The 27,590-nt window shown below is 41.6% G+C and overlaps 1 protein-coding gene and 1 non-coding gene across 3 annotated transcripts in view; both read left to right on the forward strand.

Annotated features, from left to right (window-relative positions):
* The window catches only part of CUX2 (cut like homeobox 2), a 291,553-nt gene that overhangs the window by 224,974 nt on the left and 38,989 nt on the right, over nucleotides 1–27,590 (forward strand). For both annotated transcript variants that reach the window (XM_075273161.1, XM_075273169.1), the window contains exons 6-8: nucleotides 1,217–1,331; nucleotides 19,013–19,089; nucleotides 22,689–22,755. In XM_075273161.1, the coding sequence (XP_075129262.1) occupies nucleotides 1,217–1,331; nucleotides 19,013–19,089; nucleotides 22,689–22,755 (259 nt within the window). The remainder of the gene's footprint in view (nucleotides 1–1,216; nucleotides 1,332–19,012; nucleotides 19,090–22,688; nucleotides 22,756–27,590) is intronic.
* On the forward strand, nucleotides 17,707–17,809 carry LOC142190905 (U6 spliceosomal RNA). Its single transcript, XR_012714552.1, has one exon. It is a non-coding gene; the product is annotated as a U6 spliceosomal RNA (small nuclear RNA).

Consider the following 27,590-nt stretch of genomic DNA (forward strand, 5'->3'; position numbering starts at 1 on the left):
TGCTCATTGGGATAAGGTAAGCAAAGTGCGGGGTTGAGCCGGGACCCGCTGTATGTCCGGGATTCTAGTACTATGCAAGACATGCAGCGGGTCTTGACTCTACCCAGAACTCGCCTACCAAACTTTGGGCAACTACATTACACATCACTTGTCCCTGTGACGTGTAATGTAGCTGTAGTGAGGTTGTAGTGAAGTTAATAGCAGCATTAGGAGTGATATCCGTCATCAGTATCCATCTTCATAACAGTGTCTGTCATCAGTAGCCATCTTCATAACCTGCAGTCTCCGTCATCAGTAGCCATTTTAGGCGCACTTAGGCCCACTGAGGCGTTTAGCACCTCCCTGTGCTGAACTCCTAGTTACACCTCTGCCCAAAATCCCACTGATTCTGCCTTATGGTGACTTGAGTCACATTAAATATAATAAAAATTATATAGTTTGCACTTTCTCTTGTATTTTCATATGTACATGATTCTAATCTACACCCCCATGCTTAGCCCAGCCCCCAACCACACCCCTTCCCTGCCCCCATCCACTCCCCTTCCCGCCCCCACAGGGCCATAGAAAAATTGTCTTGCTGAAACTGGTCCCTGGTGGAAAAAAGGTTGGGGACCACTGCTGTACATGGAGGGATATATCTGCAATATGGAGGGATATCTGCAATAGCACTGAACCTGATGTAAGCAACACAAACACACCAGTAATATATTTTATAATGCACAGTAGAATTTGAAGTAATGCAAAACCCTGAAAATTACCCCCAAATAAGTTTGTGGATCCTCCCTGAGAACTTGTTGAGGTTCTGACTATTTAAGCTGAGTCTGTTCTCTTTCTATGGCTGGAGGCCTGTGTAAATGTACATCAGTGACTTTTATTAAAGTGACCCCCACCCTGTGAGAGGAAGGGTCAGCGGATCCACTTTATTGCAGACTTAATGAATGCCGGCTATAGTTGAAAGTGCATTGTCCTCCAGTCCACGGAGCCGGAGCCTGTAGCGCTGTGCGGACATTCCAGCCACTAGGGGGCACGTGTGCTAGAGCCGCTGGATAGATAGCACCGCCGGGAAGCCGCCACTAACACGGGCTTCAGCCAGAGTTCTCACATCCAGCTGTGGCGCTCCAACCTGCGGCTCCCCCGCGGACTGCCCTGCGCATTAACCCCCTGGCTGCCAGGGCGCCCTATTCATGCTGCTTCTGTGATTTTTTTCCCCCCGCAGAGAGGAAGGAGGGCGCCGCGGCAGCTGCTGTCCCGCTGCAGAGGGAAGAAGCCTGGCACGGGAAACTCTTCTCTGTGGACGGCTATCAGCAGAAGAACGAAGCAGAGAGCGAAAAGTACGTGAGTAAGCTGTGCCTGCTTGTGTCCTGTCAGTGAGGTGACCAGAGCCTGCATACCCCAGTGCTGTGCATGGCAGACACCTACCTGTGGCTTCCATCTGTATATAACTACATCCCCTATAGCATGCTGTGTATAGGGACATGGGGGGGACTGGTAGTTACACATCAGTATCAGCTGGACACAGGGCCATTAGTATAGACTGTTGTGCTGACCATTATGGTAGGGCAGGGGGTGTATGAGATGTAGGGTTAGTATCACGTCATACAGGTATCACAGTACTTCAGACTGCATGAATGATGGTAGAATTATATACATACACACACACACACACACACACACACACACACACACACACACACACACACACACACACGGTCTCAGTCCATAGATGCCAAGTGCATCTCATTATAGTTCTGAGCTCTTATTAAAAGGTCATTATCACGTGCATTGGCCTAATAATACCGCCACGTAACTGGAGCTTTATCCAAGTGTTTCCTCTACTTCTGACTCATTGAGGGGCTTTCTGACAAACTAATTAAATGAGACGGACCACCATCCTGGCCGTGGGAACGTAGCTTGTCCTCTGCAGGAAGGTATACAGAGGTTTGTAAGAAGCCCAGCAGGACCGTGGACCAGCAGGGCTCAACATGACAGAGAAACGCAAGAATTTCTAGTATGAGGCATACTCACTTGTAATGTAGTAAAGCAAGATTATAATCTGCTGAAAATATGATGATTTATCTGGATTAAGTGATGAAAAGTCGTCACATTGTTTATTTATACAGATAAATAACCGTCGAGGTGTAAGAGCACTTACTTTCACCCAAAGTCCTATCCTAGAGGTCCTGTCCTCGGCTATATGTCTGTCTCATGAGGTTCTCATTATATACAGTAGGTGATGACCTGTAACTGGAACTGCTGTAATAGAAAAGCATTTACTATAGTGATCCCTCACGTTACAATATTAATTGTTTCTGGGACGGCCATTGTAAGTTAAAACCATTGTAACTTGAGACTATAAGTCTATAGAGAACTACTAATTGGTTATGAAGAGCCCAAAATGTCACCCAAAATATGAAAACATGAGTATAAAGAAAAATCATAAGATAGCTAACATAGAAAATCCTTATACGTAAAAGTTAAAAAAGCCAGTAAAAGCAGTAAACCATCTTGTAGGATGGTGACAGGAACGTTTTCAGGGTCCTAAAAAGTATATGCGGTGACAGGAAAAATAACATGGAAATGCTCTCACCTGGGGTCCAAAGGAATACCTCCTGGCACAGGTAAAGAGAAGTACAACACGTGTAGTACCATACTATACTGTAGAGAGGCGCTATTAGTCAGTGCAACACTATACTTATACAGGGCTTCTACACACACCTCACACTAATGTGCCCTCCAAAGTTGGAAGAGTTTTTCAGTGAATCAGGAAGGGACTTCTATGTAGTGGGCCGCAGCAAAAAAAACACTGCGGGAGAAACAGCAACACTTCACAGTTTTTCCTGCAACGCTTCTTACAGAAAGTCCGTTTCTGTGTGTATAAATGACAAGCTGCGATTTCCAAAGCTGTGTATTTTCCGCAATGTGTGGATGGGATTTGCTAAAATTCTACCCACTTTGTAGAGACTGTAAAACGCCGCGTTTATGCTATGTGGTGTCCTGGCCATAAAATGTCTTATGAGTGAGGGTTCAATGGTTAGGAGTTGTAGTTGCTCACCTAGAACTGGGCTGTCAAATCATCTAAATGAAGAGAAAAGTAATTATTTTACTACTGTCTTATGGTGCACCAAATATTGTGAAACTTTAACTATCTGTTAGTGACACTGAAAGGTGAAATAGTATTTTATTGCTATCTGCTGGTGGCCCCGTCATAATGAATGTAATGCTACAAAAAGATTAGGAGCACCATAGAGCCCAGATTGCCATAGCTACTAAAGAGTAAATGGTGGCCCCCCCTGCCTGGTGTTTAGTCCTATGCTAGTTTATCAACCTCCTATTCTCAGAAACGTTACTGCAGGTTTGTTGTCAGTTTTATCAGGCATGTAACAGCTTTTCTGAATCTGAGCTTTAATTCTTCATAAACTAAAAGGGTAAGTTGAAATGGTGTTTTTCTGGTACAGAACCTGACGAAAAACCGGGCAGCCATGACTGAAAGTCAGTGCACTGCACCAGCATCCAGCCGCGCACTTCACTCTGGATTAGGACCAATGAATGGGCCTAGTCCGGAGGAGGGGAGTGTCTTCAGGCCAAATCACGAGGCGACTCGGCCTGAAGAATGAACATCTCGCTTCTTTTTTCCGGGAGCTGGAAGAAACGGCTCCCGGAAAAAACTTCTGAGCGGCTCCCATTGATTTCAATGGGAGCCGTCTTTTTGGTCAGGATTTTGAGGCGGATACGGTTTTTGATCAGGATTTTGAGGCTGTATCCGCTCAGTTCTTTTTTCCGGGAGCCATTTGTTCCCCCTCCCAGAAAAAAGAAGCGACATGCTCATTCTTTCATGCGGATTTGCTTCGCGACATCTGCCTGAAGACACTCCGCTCCAGATTAGGCCCAATGAATGGGCCTAGTCGGGAGGGAGTGCATGACTGGATGCTGATGCACTCCATTGGCATCCAGTCACAGCTACAAGTATTTTGGTCCGGAACCTGAGGCGGCTTCAAAAACCCTGTGTGAACTTACCCTTACAATTCTAGAGTGGCTTTTCTTAAAACCCTGTGTGTTGTTCCCCTGTTATCCCTCCTACAAATCTATGAATAAGTGGACAGCTGGGCGTTACCAGTTTGGGGAGGTGGGTGTTCCAACACATGGTCTTTGACAAGAAGAATAGCAGCATCCAGATGCCAATATAGGAGTAATAACATCATGGTTTAGACTTATGAGAAAAGATTATCCAGAATTGCCTCTGTAAGGAGAGCTGACAAGTCCTGTTTAATTATTTTCCATTGTGGGCCAATGATTTTTGTAGTCTTTTAAATATCATATAAGTCATATACAGTATGGAGGATTGTACTATACAGTATGTCTATGTAATGTTTCCCTTGATGTATCTGTAAATAATGTTTGTATGGGCATATAGTCATGTGGGACTTATGCATCTTTTCTTATGTTAGTTATTAATTGTTGAAGTTATATAACCTGTATGAATGCCTTCAGCCTGTGGTGACATCGTGGTTGGCATTTATATGGTGACTTGTAATCTTTCTATATATTATCCCACATATATTATTACCATGTGTTTCTGCAAATCTTCATGTAGTTTTATTTATCATCAAGTCCTGTACCATTGAGTTGAACTGTGTATCTGACATAATGGAGTCATGCAGCGACTAGTCACATGTAATTGTTTCATGATTTAGCACTCTGCACAGTAGGAGTACCAATGTTACCCACAGAGCAGCATTTACATTGTTATTGCTAGATACAAATCCCATCTAGAGTACTCATAAAGAACATCAGTGAATATTATGGAGTCCTTGGGAAACAATATCATTAAACCAGTCTCTTTTTTTCTTGCATTGTTTTATAACGTTGCATAATTGTGGGTTTTAACTTCTTATTAGTCCGAGAACTGCGTTGGCATCTAATGGCCAATAGTATGGACATAGCAAAGCGCAAAACCAGGCTCAGTGCAATAACGCCATTGGAACAATGGTGCAGATGTGTGTAATAAGAGCCTATTCACACAACCAAGTACATCCAATAGAACATCTTTTATTTTTTCATGGCTCAAACTGTCGGGCCTGTTTTCATGGACCTGATATACCTATTCATCTGTGAAAAAAAACAGGGGCTGCACAGATGCTGCTAGATACATGGCTTGGCTTGGTTGTGTGGATGAGGCATAATGCCCAGTAGATCTCTCATAGACTGCTCAGTATTTCTTGAGGAGGAGCTGTTGTCCCTGGTCGCTACTTAGGTTGTCATCTTAACTTGAGAAAGTTGGAATCTCATTGTTTGCTATGGGCAACTAATGTGGTATTTAATAGAGCTGCTCACCGCGTGGTTTTCATGTGCTATCCTCTTCGATAAAATACACATCGCTTGATGTAGATTTGACATCTGTAGCGAAAATTCATTGACATTCTGGATTCCCATTGAAAACAATGAATAGATTTTCATGTGGACTTTTGAGGAAAAACATGCCAAAAACCATGTGAAATGTTCATTGTGTCAACATGACCTAATGTGGCTTAGTAGTTGCATAGTAGATGTATTTGCATTTTAATTTTAGTTAGGAAACCAATAAAGATAGAAAGCTTATCTAGCACACCCCATTCCCCAATAACTTTTCTTGTCATACACAATCATCTGTTCTTACTTTTAGTGAAATCCACTTATTTAACTGTTCATCAGCATTCATGTTTTTCTAATGTCTATTTGGAAATTTCTGCTCTTATTTCTTATTAAACACCCTGTTACACTGCCTATTGCAGGGCAGGATGAGCATAGCTCAATGATATAACACATTACGGCAGATTCATCATACACTTTAAGTCTAATTCCCCACGTAGCGAGCCGCAGCCAAAAACAGTGACGGAAAAAACGCAACAGAAGTGCATCACAATTTCTTCCACAGCATTTTCAACAGAGAATCCGCAGAGTTTTCAGTCCATTCTCACGGAGTAACGCACCGCTCATTTAGACATGTATACACGTGTCAGAGCGTGGCGCTTCAAAAACAGATCCCATTGATCTCAATGGGTGCTGGCTTATGCCTCTAACCCATTGAAATCAATGGGTTACAAAGCCTCACATTGATTTCAATGTGTAGCGCACATAAGCTGGCACCCAGTGAATTCAATGGGATCTCTTTTGAAGCTCCGCGCTCTGACACGTGTATACATGTCTAAATGAGCGGCGTGTTACTCCGTGAGAACATAGCCTTAATGCTCATTCACACTACTTATACGGCAGCTTATTCTGAACGTAAAACACCTTCAGAATAAGCGGCGTCTAAAGCAGTTCCATTCATTTCTATGGGAGCCGGCATACGAGCGCTCCCTATAGAAATGAATGGGCTGCTTTTTTCACTACGAGCAGTCCCATTGAAGTGAATGGGAAGTGCCCGCGTGTACGGCTAGCTCTGCTCATGCCGAGCCGTACACGCAGCGCTTCCCATTCACTTCAATGGGACTGCTCGTGTTTTACGTTCAGAATAAGCTGCCGTATACGTAGTGTGAATGAGCCCTTACTCTGCAAATTTTCTGCCCCTATTAAACCTATATGGAAACCATAAGTTTTCCATAGGTATAATTGACATGCTGCGATTTTGAAATCACAGCATTTCCACTTCAGATTTTTTTTCTGCAATGTGTGGATGGGTTTAGCCAGAATCCCATCCACTTTGCAGGTAATGTAAAACGCTGTGTTTTTTCCTGCAGCATTTCTGCCTCAGCCAAAACGCTGCATTTTCACAACATCAGGCCCCAGCCTAAAAGTTGCAAATTGTGGTACAGAGCTGTTTTTGCACGAAAATTTGCAACTTAGGGTTCATTTGTGCCCTATGCTCTTCACAGTCTTCTAAAAATTGGATGTTTTGGAGTCAGGGCCTCTGCAGCCAATCCAATTTACTATTATTTAAACCAGAAATTGATCTAAACTATAGCTCAGTAGGAGTCTATTACCCCTGTTTCACATTAGCGTTTGGATTCCGTCTGGGGGAGTCCGCATGAGGACCCACCCAAACGGAATACAATCGCAACTGCAAGCACTCTGCAGTTAAAGCACACAGACCCGATAGACTATAATGGGGTCTGTGTGCTTGCCGCACACTGCCCACATGAATCATTTGTGTGGGCAGTGTGCGGCAAGTACGAGTGATCCCTGCAGATCTATAATAGATCTGCAGGGGTCTGAAGGTGAGACCCTCTCACTAAGGGCGGATCACACTGGAGCAATAACTTCTATTGTGGCTGGTGCATATGGAATAAAAGTTTAATTTCTCAGTAGCAAAATTGAACTTTGACACAAGAAAGGTATGTTCACTATGGCACTAACCAAGGTTAGGAAATATGTATATATAAATATATAACTTGTTATTAAGCTTAGATTAATCCTAATCAAATGTTGACATTAAACTAATGAAGTTGACGTGGACCATTAGAATAATCTTCATTATGTACAGCCCATTACAGCTTTTAGCTGTGTAGATTTCGGATTAGGCAATATGAGACGCCAGGTGAATCTCTTAAAAAGTGTTTGTGGTGAAGAGGACTTCACTTAATAGGACTTATTTACTTATACAGCACCATCATATTCCACAGCGCTTTATAGACACTGTGGTCACATAGAAGGCTCACACACTGTCAGTATACCTGTGGAAGAAACCTATGCAAACATAGGGAGAGCATACAAGCTATTTGCAGATGTTGTCCTTTGTTGGATTGGAGCCTAGGACTCCAACGCTGCAGGACTAACCACTGAGCCACTGTGCTGCCTGACATCCCTACACACCTTATATGTCTGTGAGCTATCCCACTTACAAATGTACAGACAGCTAAAAACTAATGATAAGTAATTATAACTTTTCCTATGATTTCTGTTTCCACTTTCCTTTAATAAGATATCACGCTGCAGCAGTTCAACAAGTTGCAGACGTTTGGGTTAACACGGCTAAATCTATATATCTGATGATAATAAAACCCCAGTGATTTCACTCTTGTCACTTATTTGCTGGATGATACACAGTCCAGTCACATTATTGTGACCACCTGTCAAAATCCAGAATAACCACCTTTGGCAGAGCGGACCACTGCGAGAAGAGAGGGGATGTTGTGATGATGTTCAATGGGATGTTGAGCCATGCCGACTCCATTGCCGTGGCCAGCTGCACTAGGTTACGCGGTTGAGCATCCATGGCGCGAACAACCCGATCAAGGTGGTCTCACAGATTCTCGATTGAGTTCAAGTCCGGGAAATTTGCTGGCCAAGGGAGTACGGTAAACTCATCCTGGTGCTCCTCGAACCACGCCGTACACTGCGAGCTTTATGACACGTCGCATTGTCCTGCTGGTAGATGCCATTATCCTGAGGAAAACCAATTCGCATGTAGGGGTGAACATGGTTCGCAAGGATAGAGGCATACTTGTGTTGATCCAGTAGGCGGTGGTCACATTAATATGACTGGACTGTGTATAATAATAAGTCATATACTGCATTTGTTTTCAATGATAAAATAATGTTGAATAACAAACTACTAGCAACAGAATAGTAACTAATAGTTCCCGCACATAAAATACATTTATGAGACCACTTCTTATAGCAGGCTTCACTATGCACTAGGCAGTGTTTGAGCTTCAGGCAATTATGGGCACTTTGGCATCTAAAAACTGTGGTTCACGGAGATATATAAAGTGGTTGTGCAGTTATAATCCTTATGTGGCAATGTTTTAATTGAGTTTGTGAAAAGAACTTTCCTTTTTTTTCAACCATTTATGAAGAGTAAGCAGACGAAAGTAACAATTGATGTGGCCATGTACGTCAGCATACTTAGACCACTAGATTTCAACTTAAAGGAGGTCTACAACTTCCCCAAGTATAAAAAAACCATGTTATAGAGCACATTACAGTGATAAACAACATACCATTGTTATGCGTCCTCCTTGGTGCTCCATTCCCTGCTATGAGACTGCTGGAGATTAGAGTCCTGCCAGTCCCAAAACAGTGAATGGAGTGCCAGTCACACAAGCACACTGACACTTCATTTGCAGGAAAGATACAAGATTTTCAGTCCCCTGTTCTGACTATGAGGGACCCAGCAGTCAGACCCCCAGTGATCTGACACTTTTTCCTTATCATATGGATAATTGGAGAAGTGTTTTAAATGCAACAATCCCTTTAATTCTGCAGTCTCAGGGGGTGGACATGCTGCTGATTGTTCGTCATGTATGTAGCTGCAGGTTAGCCACCAGTGAGTCTATAACTGTTCCACTGTGAGTAGGCCCTGTGTGGCCCCAGCCTGAAAAATAAAGCTGGAAACCCACAGTGTGAATATGTTGCAGAATTTGTGTCAGGGAAAAAGCTGAGTTTCTGCAAAAAATATTGGTTATTTAATGACTCACTGTGCCCTAATACCTGAACTTTGACATGTAGAAATTTAGAATTTATAAATTTCCTTAGATCTTTTATAATTTAGTATTTTTTTTACACAGTCTAATGAAGTCTCTGGTATCCGTCATTCTCCATTGGTCTTGTTGGATTGAGGGGATGGAACGCAGAGCAATAACTGCTAGTCACCCAAGCCCAGTGTATCCTCTCTGTACCAACATCTTTGTTGACGCCTTTTCATAAATCATTATTTAATAGTTATTCAGCTAATAACAGGTTTGTGTGTACTCACAGGGAAACGCAAACAGTGCCTAAATGAAATACCTCAAGATGATTAATGTGCAGAGATCTAAGAGTAGATGAATGTTGGATACTGAGCAAATAAAGAAAGAGTTAATTAAAATGTGGGGAGAGAGGCACAACCAGATTTGGAGTTGTATAACTGCTTCACTCAGCTCCTATCCACTGGATGGCATTCAGTTTGTACTTTTAGTACCTGAAACTTTTTTTTACATTTCTAAATAGTTTTAAAGTAAAACAGCACTTTGGGCTGTTGTTTGTATAGTCATAGAAGGCTCTGAGGGATACTGATTCTCACTGAAGAGGTCCAGCTGGTGTACGGAAACCTATTGTTAAAATTCGGAATAGGTGTTATTCTACTTCATGCTTCTAGTGCAGCACTGCTCACAGCTCTCACTAGGTTGCTATGCCTACAAATGAAGCTTTGGCCGGGTATGCCTCATTCTCCAATCCTGAGTAGGTACCTTCCATGATTGCAGTTAGGGTTGTGAACTCTGAAGTTACCAGTTTATCTGCTGATACCCTGGATTTCTGGCTTGTTTTCCTGGCTGTTGTCTTAATAATTTGGCTTTGTCTATGAACTCTGTGAACCTAACCCTGGCTTGGACACGTTTACTCTGTTATTGATTTTGGCTTCTTTTCCTGGTTTTCTGTTTTCTTACTGATTTGGCTTTGTCTCTGAACTTCTAGACCAGGTCTTCGGCTTAGACACATTTGTTTTGTTACTGATTTGGATACTCCTGTGCTCTCTTGGTTTTGACTCTGCTTGTATATTTACTCTCTGCTGTAAGTTTTCTGGTCTGGTCTTTGTCTGCAAGTGCAGACAAATGTCTTTACACAATGCAAAATATAATGGCTTAATACTATTTGGAATCTGTTAGCAAGTTGACATTATCAGATCTGTTATTCTTATTTTGAGTCTGTATTTAGTACAGTTGGACAGATGGGTGGGCCGAAGGATAAGATGGGCAGGCAGACGGTGGGCGGGCAGAACCAAAGTGTCGATCAGATGGAAAAAAGCAGAATAAATACAGTTCTGAAAAGCAGAGTAAGTGGTAGAATACAGGTGTTGTTTTTAAATGGGGTAAAGTATGGTAGTGGTCAGTGGCAAACAAAATTCTTGTCCATAAGTGGATCTATCCCTAAGAAAGTTTGAGAACCCCTGCCTAAGATCGACATGTTGGTGCCTACAGATCTACGTACAAAGCCTGATATATTGATGGGTTCATGAATTAAGTGAGGCTTGCCGTTACTAGGTAATCTCATTTCTTTGTGAGTGGTTCACTTTAATACCCCTTTCAGTCAGGGTCATAAAGACATGAACATGTGTGATAATTATTACATGCTTGTTCCAATCCAAGCATAGTCTTCAGAACTTGTCACAAAGCTTGGGGAGGTTTGCATAACATGGAGGCCGTATAGCCGGTAAAATTGTAGAGAAGTGGACTTTGTATTATTAGCAATTAATGCTCTTCTGCGGCGGTCACAGCAGTAAAACACGGATTTGGGAGACTGCCAGCATGACCTCAGTTCTCCACGTTCCCTGCATAGTAACCAACTCATGACATTTACAAAACAGAAGCATGAGGCATAATATTTGTTAAGATAAAACAGCTCTATATGGTCGTTTCCTGCATTGCCATATGTGCTGAGTATGTAATGGTTATGTTATGAGTATGCTGGAAGTATGCACCGTACATCAATATTTGACAATAATCATTGCCAATTGAAGGCTTACAGGTGTGGCCTTAGGTAATTGACAAATTCCGTAATGCGTTTGCTGTCTCTGCCTGACATTGCATTTCTTTATTAAAAAATGAGCTCACCCTTGATGGATCCAGAAAATACTGAATCATTTACTACAAATGTAAGACTTGTTCAATAGGTAAAGTTTAGAGACATCAACAGGGCCATAGTAATTATATACACTAGGAAAATTTATTAAGCTAACTATGCCATAATTTTGAGTCAAATTATAGAAAAAAATTAAGTATTTCACATGTGTCACATTTATTTTGTTTGTACCTCACTGACCTCCAGCCATGGAGTGACCTAAATTTGCATTATTGTAGTTGGACTCCAGGTCCATGTATTTAGGATTGATTCACTGAAGGCAACATACGGAAACTACCCGGCACAACACGCCTACTCATTCTAACACAGTGAGAGACTAAGGCGACCCATCTCCAGCCGTCACACCGACACAACAAAACACACAGTCTCAATCAGCCCATTCAAATGCAGCAACTACCTACAAAGGACAATATCATACATGTCCATAGTTTATGAATCACACATATGGATGCTACTAAAAAACAGTAAGTATAATCATGGGGACAAGTGTGAACAATGGTCTGACGGAAGGGCAATATGAGGGCCAAAACCCCCCCATCAATACTTCAAAGGAATCGAAGGGGGCAACCTGAACTAATCCCCTAAACCAGACTGGTACATAATCCCACAAACTCAATTAAAAATCATGTGCCCTAACAAAGCATCTAGAGAGAAGGAAAAATACCCCAACAGACCCCCCCCCCTCAAAACATAGGAAACTCCCACCTCCTTATACGAACAGGGAAATCCCAATTCAATGGTAAGACTAAGTGTAAGGGACCAACGTCAGAAGGAACGTAATACACCAAGGAGAATAAGACCTAACCAATATAGCATGTAAAATCCAACTGTTTGGAGACAGCGTATCCAATCTATAGATCCACTGTACCTCCTTTTTAAGAATAAAATTATCCCAAATTGTCAAGGAACATTTACTTCGGTACCTGGATGGGAAGGCATTAATTAACCAGAGCCAGCACGGCTTTATGACCAATAAATCTTGTCAGACTAACCTGATTTCCTTCTACAACAAAATCACTGAATGGCATACCAAGGGAATGCCGTGGACATAGTATATCTTGACTTCAGTAAGGCATTTGATAAAGTATCACATAACCTTCTTATTGAAAAAATGATTAAGTATGGTTTTGACAAAAAATCAGTTAGGTGGATTCACAACTGGCTTAATGATCGGGCACAACGAGTAATACTAAATGGCTACATATCGAACTGGAAGAAAGTCAAAAGCGGGGTGCCACAGGGCTCTGTTCTGGGCCCAGTACTTTTTAATATCTTTATAAATGATCTGGACGATGGAATTATTGGGGAACTCATAAAATTTGCAGATGATACGAAGATAGGAGGAATAGCCAACACTAGAGAGGAGAGAGTGTGTATTCAAAAGGACTTAGACACACTGGAACAATGGGCTGAGGCGAACAAAATGGTATTTAACAGGGACAAATGCAAAGTTCTACATCTGGGTAACAGAAATGTAAAAAACATATATAGTATGGGAGGAATAGAACTAAGTGATAGCATAGGGGAAAAGGACTTGGGCATAATAGTAGATCACAAATTCAACATGAGCCAACAGTGCCAAAAGGCTAATAAAATTGTGGGATGTATTAAGACAAGCATTGAATCTAGATCAAGAGAGGTCATTATTCCGCTCTACTCTTCCCTGGTCAGACCACACCTGGAATACTGTGTACAGTTCTGGGCGCCTCAATTCAAGAAAGACATCGATATATTGGAGCAAGTCCAGAGAAGAGCAACCAAAATGGTGGAAGGTCTGCAAACCATGTCCTATGAGGAGCGGCTAAAAGAACTGGGATTGTTTAGTTTGCAGAAGAGAAGGCTGAGGGGAGATTTAATAGCAGTCTACAAATATCTGAAAGGTAGTCACAGTGCAGAGGGATCTACCCTATTCTCATTGGCACAAGGAAGTACAAGAAGCAATGGGATGAAACTAAAGGGAAAGAGATACAGATTAGACATTAGGAAAAACTTTCTGACAGTGAGGGTAGTGAGAGAGTGGAATAGGCTGCCACGGGAGGTGGTGGGCGCTCCATCAATGGAAATCTTCAAGCGGAATCTGGATAAACATATAGCTGGGATGATTTAGGAAAACCTGCACTCGCAGGGGGTTGGACCCGATGGCCCTTTGAGGTCCCTTCCAACTCTACCATAAAAATAAAAAATAATCATCATCCCTCTGTGGAGGCCTAATCCTTTCCACTACCTGAAACCTTAAGCCCGTAACCACGACCAGAATGATAATCCACAAAATGCTTCACCACTGGGGTGTCAAGTTCATTTTGGATGTCACAAACAAGATCCTTAATCCTCCTCCTCAGCTGTCTCCTGGTCTTCCTGACATAATTAAACGGGCAGGGACAATTGAGGAGGTACACTATCCCCACAGTAGTGCAATTTACAAAGTCTCCACAACTGTAAGATACTCCTTTAGAGGCACTTATAAACCGTTTATTCTGATCGATAAAATCGCAGGCAGTGCAGCTACCACACCTAAAGGTGCCAATCTTTTAATTTTTCCCCAACCATGTAACATCGCCAGGATCAGGTTTCAGGAAACTATGCACCAGCCGGTGCTTGATATTCTTTCCCCTTCTGTATGTCACCAGGGGCTTTGGGCCCACTGCTCCTTTAAGATCTAAATCAGCTCTCAGAATCCTCCAGTGTCTACGCAAAATTGATATTAACTCCTGTTGGTGACTATCAAACGTCCCAATCATGCATACAAATTGTTCTTCACTCTGGTGGACCCTTGGTGTAAGATGAGTGGGCCTATCAGCATCTCTAGCTCGTCTAAATGCCTATCTAATAACAGGCTCTGGGAACCCCTTATCCCTGAAGTGGTTGGAGAGATCCCTCAATTGCTTAGTAAAATCATTAAGTGATAAGCAATTTTGCCTGGTCCTAAGGAGCTGGCCTACCGGGATCCCCTTTTTTAAATGCATAGGATGACAGCTCCCCCAATTTAAGAGGCTTTTGGTTGCTGTTTGTTTATGAAAAACAGTCATAACAATCTGACCAGCCTCACCCCTCATGAGCTTAAGGTCCAGGAAGGTCAAGGAGTCATGGTCAAACTCATATGTAATCTTATTCCCAAAGAATTAATGTTCAACTCAGTCACAAACTGATCAAACTCTTCTCTGGTACCCTTCCATAAAAGGAAAACATCATCAATCTATCAAGTCCAAAATTCGGGATCGAAGTAGTACAGGCGAATCCTAGAGGGGGGGATTGGGATAAAAAGATTTTACAAAAAGAGGCAGAGTGGACATATAGACTTAAAACCTTGGCTCCACTAGGGCTTAATGAGAATATCAATTATAGTTGCTTCATATAGTTAAAAATGGGGTATAGTGTTGTGATTTGTGGTTTTTGATAAAATTAATATAGATCTGAATAGAGAACTCATATATATACCATAACTCACTATAGACTTATTTATAGCCCCTATGTGTTTTACTATAGATATTCCTTTCTTGCAGCATCTAATTGTCTCACAATAGGTTAATATCGCCGCAGTTTTAATATCGATGTTGCTATATGGTTACTACCCCCTCTCTGTATCATGGATGCCCTAGTATTAATAAATACACTGAAGAGATTCTAATAGAAAACATTTATTCTAGGGGGCCACACGGTGGCTCAGTGGTTAGCACTGCAGCCTTGCAGCACTGGAGTCCTGGTGTTCAAATCCCGCCATGGGCAAAAAACTATCTGCAAGGAGTTTGTATGTTCTCCCCGTGTTTGCATGGATTTCCATCCCATATTCCAAAAAAAGACATACTGATAGGGAAAAATGTACATTGTGAGCTCTATGTGGGGCTCACAATCTACATTTAAAAAAAAAAAAAAAGAAAACATTTATTCTCTAGCTGGGACTTGTGGTTCTACAGCTAGACTTGCATATGTCCATAGGAGCACTAATGAGAGTGCCTCCACGCCCCCTGAGCGTCATATGACATCCACGTGGGTGTAATCCTTTGGAATCACGTGATGTCTGTATGGGCGTTGACTGGGGGTGTGGTTAAGCTTTAAAAGGCTTGATTGCCAGCGCGCTCGCTGGCAGTCTAACCTAATACCACGTCCTACCACCAAGGACGTGGGAAGTGCAGTTTTCACTGCAGCTTTCATCTTTCCTTAGAAAAACCTCCTGATGAGCTAGAATATCAGCTAGTGAAATACGTATAGAGGGTATTAGGAAATAGTTTTCTCTCCATATAATAGTTCAGGGACTTACAATACATTTAAATTGAACCAGAGGATAGATAGGACTGCTGCTTAACCATTGTATACAGGCTATATCATTACCTGGTCAGACCTCTGAGCACTGTTGGGAGCTAATGCTGCATATTAACTCTTGCTCCTCCAAGTCCTGCTGAACAAATTAAATACTTATCTATCTTTTCCTGCCAATTGGAAAGATAAAGGGGAGAGTTTCACTTTATCAAAGAGAAGCCATATCTACCTAATCTCTTTACTGGTTAGTGAATCTCCCTATTGGAATATTTTATGCTATAATGGGCACAATTTTATTGTATTAAAAAATAAAAGTTATGTTTTATTTCTACTCCCTCAGCTGTATACACAAAATATTTTGAGTAGAATACCCGTCAGTGAATTGAAGATATGGTCATCGGTGGTAGAATAGCTGGGGTCAGTATTTCAAAAACTGTCAACCTTCTAGAGTATTTTTTCATGCAGCAGTATAAAAGGTATTCAGAAAATGGTGTGATCAAGAAAAAAAAACATCCAGGGGGGATTGTCAGCCTTGATGGTACACGCCCAGGTGCCAGAGATATCAGTGCCGTTAGTTTTGGTACAGATATTCCTTACAGTACAAGTCTATTGGTAGAGTACTGTCGGGGGGGGGGGGGGGGGGGTGATTCTTACTGCCCAGCGATGACACTAGGCTGTAGGTCCCATCCTTTTGACAGTAGAGATATATTGTTGAATTCAGCACGCTGTCTCTATCAGTATATAATACTACCGATGCCAGTGGATGTGAAAGGTCCTCTTTAACTAGACAGCCTAAAAGTATACCAGATTTTTAAACTGCATTAGACACTTTGATAAATCTGAAACAGTCTGAAGAACTGTCTAAAATTTAGACAGTATGAGTTTATCTGCTGCTATATTTTATGTTATGTTATGTTATTTAATGTTATTAATGATTTAGATTGAGAATAATCCAATGTTTGGACCAGGTTTTAGACCCCAGCAGTTTTATGTGATGGGAAAAGAAAAGCTACTTGACAGTAAAATCATTCGTAGGCCTCGTTCACATCTGTGTCGGTATTGCGGTCGGGGTAGTCCACATGGGGATGACCCCAAATGGAATACCAAACACATTTGCAAAAGGTGTGCAGTGAAAGCACACGGATCCCCATAGACTCCAGATCTCCGCAGGGAACATGTGGACAGGAAAGTAGTTCACAATCTACTTTCCTGTCCGCATGATTCGTGCGGGCAGCGCGCGGCAAGCACACGGACTCCATTATAATCTATGGTGAACCATGTACTTTCACTGCACACCGCTTGCAAATGCAGATGTGAACAAGGGGTCTGAGAGTGGTAAACTGGATCAGACAAGTGATTACATCGGAACATGGGAAATATAACATGGGAATAATCTTTAGATGAATGCAGATATATCATTAAAAAATTACATTAAAATGAGGCATGTAAAGAATCTTGTTTGCAAGTATATATAGAAGTTATACATTAAGGAAGAGTATGATTTCCAACAACTTATTCTGAACTGAATAGACCACAAGAGGATGAATTAGAATTCATGCTCAAGTGGGAAAGAGATCTCTATGACCTGCCATTAAAAAATTATATGGAATGAGTGAAGAATTGAGTAGGGGGAACAGACAGATTTCTCTTGTCGAGACAGTAGTTAAAGTTTTACATAGGATAGACTAAATAAAATGAACCCAGTAACTAATCCAATATGCTTTAGGGCTGTGGTCTCTCCCCTGCAATAAAGGACACATCTTGGTTGTCTATTATGGACCCTGCCTCATTTGTTCATCCTTAACCCTTTTAATACCTTCATTCTGCCTGATGAAGGACTTTCTCTTTCCGAAACGTTGCTGATCAACTATGTACTAAAGTCCTTTGTCCTTGTGAACTTATCAAATATGTACTAAAGTGCTTCTGCAGCACATATACTAAAATTGGAACAATACAGAGGAGATTAGCATGGCCCCTGCACAAGGATAACACACAAATTTGTGAAGTGTTTCATACTTTAAAAAAAACACAAAAAAACCCAACAAACCTATGTACTAAAGTTCTCTTTCCTTGTAAAATTACAATGCATCTTTTTATCATAAATGGATTCTGATATATTGTAATAAAAATAACTCTATGTAACAAATTTTTATTTTTGTTTTCTCTTTGTTTTAATAATGTTATTTTCTGTTTATTTTGATCTGAAAAGAATATTAAATGCTAATTTCAACTCATAAACTTTGCTTTTGGTACCAGGACATCGATATTTTAAAACAAAAAGAGAGAGCCATACCGAGCAGATCCTCATGCATTAACCACGATACTAGGCCAGTATTAGAAAAGGACAAAGTGCCCCCTCACCTGGTGGGGTTGTGCAGACGGCACAACACCCTAAAAGCATATAATAGTCTGATGGTAGGGAGCCAAAGGCAGTAGCTGTAACCGTCATGTAGACATAAGGATAATGGGAAAGGATGGACCAGCCTCCTCACGGGATTTGGCCAGAAGATAAAACAGCACTTGCCCGTAGTAATGGATAAACAATCTTTTATTGGTACATACACAACACGTTTCTGGCTGAAAAGCCCTTTCTCAAGTACATAGATTTCTTCAACAAAACATACAAGAACAGAAATCAAACCATAATACATAAAAATAATAAGTAATAAATACACATCACAGGATAAAGTGCAATAGAACCAATATATGTGACTTAGACAAGATAATGCTCCTTGTATTATAATTTGAAGGAAAACATGGTAATATAACTTTGATGGTCACAAATGGGGTCATGAAATCATGTGTATGCCCCAATAGTTTGGGGACCATATAAATGGGAAAAAAAATTATGCATGTATGCCACCCGCAGTCAAAAGCTTAAGGCATAGCCTGCTACCAGAATGATTAGACAGTAATTTGCTAACTGCATCCACTATTTGTTAAGTGAATATGCAAAATTTAGCATATTCACTTAGCAAATAGTGGATGCAGTTACTGGGGGATGTCTTACTTTCGGGGGGTGCTTTATATTAGGCAATCCACCAAAACTTTGCCATGTCTTACTATCGGGGGATGACTTATTTTGGGGGGAACAGGGTATTTTGAAGATAACATAAATATGAAGTGCAAAAATAATTTACATTGAGAGCTAATAATCCAGAGTTTCTTATGAGATAATTCATTTCCTTGTATTGAACTAATGATACTTATATCTTATCTACAGAGGATTGCAGGAAGCACAGATAACTTTAGCTGTCAGACTTGGTGAGGCTGAAGAGAAGATCAAGGTTCTCCATTCAGGTTGGTATAAGCACATTGGGCCCCTGCATGAGTCTGTGCTGCCCAAGTATACTTCTACCTAATATAAAAATGCATGTGAGTGTTGGAGTTTTAGTTTTGTAAATTCTCTTCCTGAATAAGTAGATAATATTGAACAGTGTTTATCCCATAATCTGTTTTACTTCATTGTATATAGGTGGTAGTAGGCAGTACACCAAAGTAGAGATGAGCGAACACTAAAATGTTCGAGGTTCGAAATTCGATTCGAACAGCCGCTCACTGTTCGAGTGTTCGAACGGGTTTTGAACCCCATTATAGTCTATGGGGAACATATACTCGTTAAGGGGGAAACCCAAATCCGTGTCTGGAGGGTCATCAAGTCCACTATGACACCCCAGGAAATGATGCCAACACCTCTGGAATGACACTGGGACATCAGGGGAAGCATGTCTGGGGGCATAAAAGTCACTTTATTTCATGGAAATCCCTGTCAGCTTGCGATTTTCGCAAGCTAACTTTTCCCCATAGGAATGCATTGGCCAGCGCTGATTGGCCAGAGTACGGAATTCGACCAATCAGCGCTGGCTCTGCTGGAGGAGGCGGAGTCTAAGATCACTCCACACCAGTCTCCATTCAGGTCCGACCTTAGACTCCGCCTCCTCCGGCAGAGCCAGCGCTGATTGGCTGAAGGCTGGCCAAGGCAGAGCCATCTGATGTAGCAGAGCCGAGTGTGCATAAGGGTTCTAGTGCACCCTCGGCTCTGCTACATCTGATGTAGCAGATCCGAGTGTGCACACTCGGCTCTGCTATATCAGATGGGCTGACCGGCACATCAGATGTAGCAGAGCCGAGTGTGCACACTCGGCCCTGCTACATCTGATGTAGCAGGGCCGAGTGTGCACACTCGGCTCTGCTACATCTGATGTAGCAGAGCCGAGTGTGCACACTCGGCTCTGCTATATCAGATGGGCTGACCGGCACCTCAGATGTAGCAGAACCGAGTGTGCACACTCGGCTTTGCTACATCTGATGTAGCAGAGCCGAGTGTGGATATAGGAATCCAGCGCTGATTGGCCAGAGTACGGAATTCGACCAATCAGCGCTGGCTCTGCTGGAGGAGGCGGAGTCTAAGATCGCTCCACACCAGTCTCCATTCAGGTCCAACCTTAGACTCCGCCTCCTCCGGCAGAGCCAGCGCTGATTGGCCGAAGGCTGGCCAAGGCAGAGCCATCTGATGTAGCAGAGCCGAGTGTGCATAAGGGTTCTAGTGCACACTCGGCTCTGCTATATCAGATGGGCTGACCGGCACACGGTGTAGTTGAGCAGAACTGGCTCAGCACTGCTAAGTCTCTGCATTCCCATAGGAATGCATTGGCCAGCCTTCAGCCAATCAGCGCTGGCTCTGCCGGAGGAGGCGGAGTCTAAGGTCGGACCTGAATGGAGACTGGTGTGGAGCGATCTTAGACTCCGCCTCCTCCAGCAGAGCCAGCGCTGATTGGTCGAATTCCATACTCTGGCCAATCAGCGCTGTCCAATGCATTCCTATGGGAAAAAGTTTATGTCACAAAAATCACAATTACACACCCGATAGAGCCCCAAAAAGTTATTTTTAATAACATTCCTACCTAAATAAAGGTTATCCCTAGCTATCCCTGCCTGTACAGCTATCCCTCTCTCCAAGTCACAAAGTTCACATTCTCATATGACCCGGATTTGAAATCCACTATTCGTCTAAAATGGAGGTCACCTGATTTCGGCAGCCAATGACTTTTTCTGATTTTTTTCGATGCCTCCGGTGTCGTAGTTCCTGTCCCACCTCCCCTGCGCTGTTATTGGTGCAAAAAAAGCGCCAGGGAAGGTGGGAGGGGAATCAAATTTTTTTGGAGTTTGCCACGTGATGTTCGATTCGAATTGAACAGCCTGATATCCGATCGAACATGTGTTCGATAGAACACTGTTCGCTCATCTCTACACCAAAGTTCATTGAAAAATACAAAAAATGTGGTTTATATACCCAAAATGCCCAACCATTTGGAATGGAGTTATATTTTATCTACATATGTATTCTTATAGGTTATATTTATTTGGAAACATAGTATGGAGATTTATTATGGCGCACACCAATTTGCTGTGTGTCTTTAAAACCAATGTATTTGCAACCTTAAAAATCTGCTACAAATCTACAATGAGATCATACTTTAAAAGGATTAGAAATTTAAACCGATAGTAAAATGACAAAGGAAAATGATTATAAACCATGTTGATGCCATTCAGTCAGTAACACAATGCTACATTAGAAAAAAAAAATTGCTATATACCAAAATCCTCCTTATATCCCACCCTTTGACTTTTGTTTTGCAAAGACATTATAATATTGGAACAGATGAGAACTTTAAAGTTGAGTATTACACACTTTTACTTTATTAGAAGGCAGCTTTAAGGGAGAGGGGTTACGCTTCAGTCCAGGATAACCCCTTTAAAATGAAGCTCATATTCAGAATCACTTTTCATAGTACATGTCCTAAAATTTGTTTTCACACACACATCTGAATTGACACCTCTGAACTGTTGACAGGGTTAGGTAGATGATATGTAAAGGAGATTAAATATAACAAAGTAAGTGACCATGCTAATTTCCATGACTGATAAAACAATCTGAATTCACCTCAGCAGTCCCTTACTGTGCTGTCTGTATAGCACACTCCCCAATTCCTTTCCTCTGCTCGAGTGATAACTCTAGTGGTCTCCAGGATGGACACCAGAGCTGTCAACCAAGATCTGATAAGAGGGAAGCAGTCAGTGCAGCACAAGTTCACATCTGCGTTCCATATTCCATTTGGGGAGTCTGCATGGGGACCCCCGAATGGAATACTGAATGTATTGGCAAGCAGTGAGCTTATGAAAGCACACGGACCACATAGACTATAATGGGGTCATGTGCTTGTCCGCACAAGTCATAGGGAGGGGAAAGTAGTTCATGAAGTACTTTTCTCTCCGCATGTTTTGTGCGGACACCGTGCAGCAAACATATGGACCCATTAAAGTCTATACGGTCCGTGTGCTTTCATAGGCTCACTGCTTGCCAATACATTCTGTATTCCGTTCGGGGGATCCCTATGCGAACTCCCCAAACGGAATGCCAAATGCAGATGTGAACCAGGCCTTAAGCAAAGCCCAAGGTAATTGTTATTGCAAAGCCAAGAGGATTACAACAGCAGTTATCATGTCCAGTCACCCAAGTATGTTAAACCTCCTTTACATATCAGCTATATGTGGCTGTCAGCACTTTTCAGGGGTCATAACTCCTTTCAGACCCTATTTAATAAAAAAATTTGGAGAAGCTGTAGTTGCTCATCTCTGCAGAGGGCTGAATCTGGTACACGCTGGCCTATGTTCTCACATTCTTCACAAGTGAGATTGTTTGTTGAAAAGAGGCTTTTTGTCTTCTTTAAAATGCTCAGAGAGAATGGAAGAGACAGATGTGACAAAAGCTAAAATGAATGAGCTGTCGAATTGTATCCCGATGGCTCTTGAAATAGACTTTTGTTGTTTGACCTGGTTATTAATCTCTTTGTGAAATGTAATAGCAGACAGTTTCACCAAATGCTTTTGTTATGCAGCACTGAAGACAACACAGAGGGAGCTGCTTGACCTGCGGTGTCAATATGATAAGGAGACAGCGTCTAAGTAAGTTCTGTATTGTATTTGTCTGTGAGATACAAGCTCCTTGTTTACCTTTAGCATTTCATGTTTAACAGGCAACATCTTTCACTTTTGCAAAGACGTATTTATCAAAAAGAGGCAGGTAGATGAGTGATTGAAGTGACCTAATTCCAGGACACTGTATGGAACTGCCCTGCTGAAAAGGCCACCTGTGCTTGCTTGGCACTCTTGCAGTTGTGTTGGCAACAGCTCCAAGAAATCATAATGATGGGGATAATAGACCTCTTCATTATGCATTGTGGCAATGGGCAGCCAGGGGGAGTGGAATACTACATGGTAGCCATACTGACACAGATGGAATTTGCATAAAAAGTTTGCCCATCTGAACATGCCCTTAATTTACCAATATAATCATACACAAATGAATATTTTCCATTCATTCTGAACATCTTTCCAAACTGCACTAAGATATGTCCATGAATGAAATGCATCCTGTCACTGAAATTTGCTGTGTCATATGAAATTCTGCCAGCGTCACACTTTTCACTCAGCAACAGATTTCATTCACTTGATAGAAAGTATGGCTTGCGTCCCTTAAAATGCAACTAAACTTTTGATTTTCTGGCAGCATTTGTGCCATTAATAAATGTTGTAATATAATTTATTAATACATTTTGGCTCTTTTCTGTAAAACTCTTTTTCCTTTTTCTTTCTCTTATTTCTCTAATGAGAGCTAAAATCTATGCTGCTTTCACTTGGTGTACGAGTCTACTGGCTCTTGTGTAATGCAGGGAAGCTGAGGCTGGCACTTCCAACAATTATATGTCTGGCATTATGAAACCTAGACAAGTATTCACATTTTTCATAAGACACCAAAACACTTTTATAGGTTTTATAATGCCCAAGGTGTAACTCTTTTAAGTGACCCCCTCGCAGCCTCAGTTTCCTTGTATTATATAATAGCCTGCACACCTAGTGAAAACATTGTACAGTTCTCAATTCAGAAACAGGGGGAAAATAAATAAGTGCAGAATTTGACAGAAAGGAGCCTGGATTTATTAATAAAATGTATTACAAAATACACTCACCGGCCACTTTATTAGGTACACCTGTCCAACTGCTCGTTAACACTTAATTTCTAATCAGCCAATCACATGGCGGCAACTCAGTGCATTTCGGCATGTAGACATGGTCAAGACAATCTCCTGCAGTTCAAACCGAGCATCAGTATGGGGAAGAAAGGTGATTTGAGTGCCTTTGAACGTGGCATGGTTGTTGGTGCCAGAAGGGCTGGTCTGAGTATTTCAGAAACTGCTGATCTACTGGGATTTTCACGCACAACCATCTCTAGGGTTTACAGAGAATGGTCCGAAAAAGAAAAAACATCCAGTGAGCGGCAGTTCTGTGGGCGGAAATGCGTTGTTGATGCCAGAGGTCAGAGGAAAATGGCCAGACTGGTTCGAGCTGATAGAAAGGCAACAGTGACTCAAATAGCCACCCGTTACAACCAAGGTAGCCAGAAGAGCATCTCTGAATGCACAGTACGTCGAACTTTGAGGCAGATGGGCTACAGCAGCAGAAGACCACACCGGGTGCCACTCCTTTCAGCTAAGAACAGGAAACTGAGGCTACAATTTGCACAAGCTCATCGAAATTGGACAATTGAAGATTGGAAAAACGTTGCCTGGTCTGATGAGTCTCGATTTCTGCTGCGACATTCGGATGGTAGGGTCAGAATTTGGCGTCAACAACATGAAAGCATGGATCCATCCTGCCTTGTATCAACGGTTCAGGCTGGTGATGGTGGTGTCATGGTGTGGGGAATATTTTCTTGGCACTCTTTGGGCCCCTTGGTACCAATTGAGCATCGTTGCAACGCCAAAGCCTACCTGAGTATTGTTGCTGACCATGTCCATCCCTTTATGACCACAATGTACCCAACATCTGATGGCTACTTTCAGCAGGATAATGCGCCATGTCATAAAGCTGGAATCATCTCAGACTGGTTTCTTGAACATGACAATGAGTTCACTGTACTCCAATGGCCTCCACAGTCACCAGATCTCAATCCAATAGAGCATCTTTGGGATGTGGTGGAACGGGAGATTCGCATCATGGATGTGCAGCCGACAAATCAGCGGCAACTGTGTGATGCTATCATGTCAATATGGACCAAAATCTCGGAGGAATGCTTCCAGCACCTTGTTGAATCTATGCCACGAAGAATTGAGGCAGTTCTGAAGGCAAAAGGGGGTCCAACCCGTTACTAGCATGGTGTACCTAATAAAGTGGCCGGTGAGTGTATATTAAATGAAGAAATACTGCCAGAAAATCACAAGTTGTTGCAAAGTTTAGTTACGCTTTAAAGGGGTTTTCCCATCTCTCTGTCTCAGCAGCTTTGCCTGCTTTATCTTCTTTTTACTTCCTTTATATCTCCACAAGTTGGGGGGGAGGGAATTTTGACTGTTTGATGAAAATGCAGGCTTTACCCTTACCATGAGAGATTGTTATGATTACTAGAAATCTAATAGAAATGCAGATCTAATAATATACACAGTAAAGGTATATTACATTACACATGGTTGTAAAGAACACTTACCATGCATCTACAGAGGGGAGACTCAGCGTGATCTTTATCTTTACATAGAGAGATAACAGACAGGGCTTTGGAGGCCTTATCAGCAAACTGTAATTAGCTGAACCAATTGTCTTGCACTATAGATAACAATGAGAGCACTCTGCCCCCCCCCTCCCAGAGAGCAGTGAGTCATCTCTCCTCTCTTATCACATAGGCCATACTCAATGGAAACACATTTCACGGAGCAGGCAAACAAAGCAGCATTGCTAAAGCAATGTATTTAGGAAAACTCTTGAATTTTCATAAGCTAGCAGAATAATTAGGATTGGGGGGTTTGCTGAGAACTTTCTGCTGCAGCTGTTTAAAGAGAATACCCCTTTAACCCTTAAAATTGGTCAAAATATTCATAAAACAGAAATAAGAACAGTAGCCAAAGTTTGGTAATTGTTTATTTCCTAGATAAAGAAGTATTGGTGTTTACTTATTGTATACAAGGTAGAACTTGCACCTTTGTACCATTATGTAAGAATATCTCAGAATAGCACAACCATTAACCAAATCATAGCAATAAAGGAAACAATATTAAAAAGTTTGCACACCTTTTTTAACCCTTTTTGACCAGCTAAAATTTTCCATTTGTACCTCTCTTAATTTCAGCAGACATGTGGAAAAAATGGAATTTCATACAGCACTGTTTGGGCGTACATATAGATTACTGTGTAATGTCTACGAAACTTTTTTGCAGTAAGAATATTTTAAAAAATTTATTTTTTGCCATAGCTTTTTATCTATTTTTTTTCCTACATTTTTAACTTGTATTTTTCTACTGTCCCGGTTCCACTATAAATAACCTTTTCAATTCTTCAGGTTATCACAGTTATGTAAATGCCTAATACGTGTAGTTTTTGTTGTTATTTTTGTGTAATGTAATGGCAATAAATGTATTTAATGCAGTCAATAATTTTTTATGTTTATTATTTTTTGTGTTACTATTTTATTACTATATGTGCCACTGTGACACATGCCACTGTTAGGACGGCACATAAGTTGACCATAAACATTACATGTAAGTCGGTCAAACCTGACAACTTCAGTAGAACTGTCAATTCATTTAATATATATTTGGGGGTTTCCTGACATTATTATAGATATTGGGAAAAGAAGGGTCAGACTGGTATTTCCTGTGTATGGCCAACCTTAATGTGTCCCAATGGCGAGCTTACTGGGGACATAGGGCCTGACAGTTCTGGGGATTGTCTGCGCAGAGGATTGTTTCCCTGAAAGATACACACAATTTTGTAATGATAAATTGCTTCGCTTGACCAATTTGACCAATCTTATTAAAGGAGTTATCCAGGCATTATAGTAAACTCATGGGTGGGCAGGGTGGCTGTAGACAAAAAAAAAAGTCATACTCATCTATCTCCGGTTCTGCATTGTACAGTTCTCTTTCCCTAAGTGGTCACTGGTAAAGGACCGGTGATGTATCTGAGTGATGTCACAGGTCCCTCTCCAGCGACCAGTGAGTATAGTGATTGTCCTCAGTGTCCACGTCAGCCTTTCCACTTCCAACCCAGCCAGTCTCGCCAGTAGGGAGACCAGGACTGTACAACAGAGCACTAGGGATATGAGCGTATGACTGGTTGATGATTTGTTGCAATACTCATTTTTGCGGTGACACTGATCTGCTTTTAAATAATCTACAAGTTACCTTCTGCATAAACATTGATATTAAGGCATCAACTCAAACTGTCCATCTGCGCTGGGCCTTCATTATACCAGCTGGAGAAATTGCATTGATGTTAATCACATTCTCAATTTCAAGTGTAAAATGTTAACAAAGAGATAAGTGGACAGTACTCGCTTCCAAAAACAATCCTTGGGCTTTGAAGTGGGGAATCCTGTAAGATCACACTGCAAGGAGGAGTTGGCTTGTCTCCCAGTCTCTGTGTTCAGGAACCTGGCAGCTGTTGGTATCTGAATGGCGAGTGATTCAGTCTTTTTTATCATGAGAAGAAAGCAGAGCAAGGGTCAGCTAGATCTACATTAGTCCTAAGAATATAATTTTCTACAATATTATAGTCTACTCCAGCTCAGAAACAGTGATCTATGGCATTTTAGAATATCAAGATTGTTGCAGGGTGGCTTCTTAGCACTTGTACAGAAGTTGAGTTGGTCTTTGCCCATTCAGTGGTTGTAGAATAAAAGGTTCACAAAGCACCAAATTTATAGGGAGTCTATGACCACCAGACTCACTTCTAATCCATTTATATAGTGTTGT

Source organism: Leptodactylus fuscus, chromosome 1 (genome assembly GCF_031893055.1).
Source record: "Leptodactylus fuscus isolate aLepFus1 chromosome 1, aLepFus1.hap2, whole genome shotgun sequence".
In the NCBI taxonomy this organism is placed as follows: Eukaryota; Metazoa; Chordata; class Amphibia; order Anura; family Leptodactylidae; genus Leptodactylus; species Leptodactylus fuscus.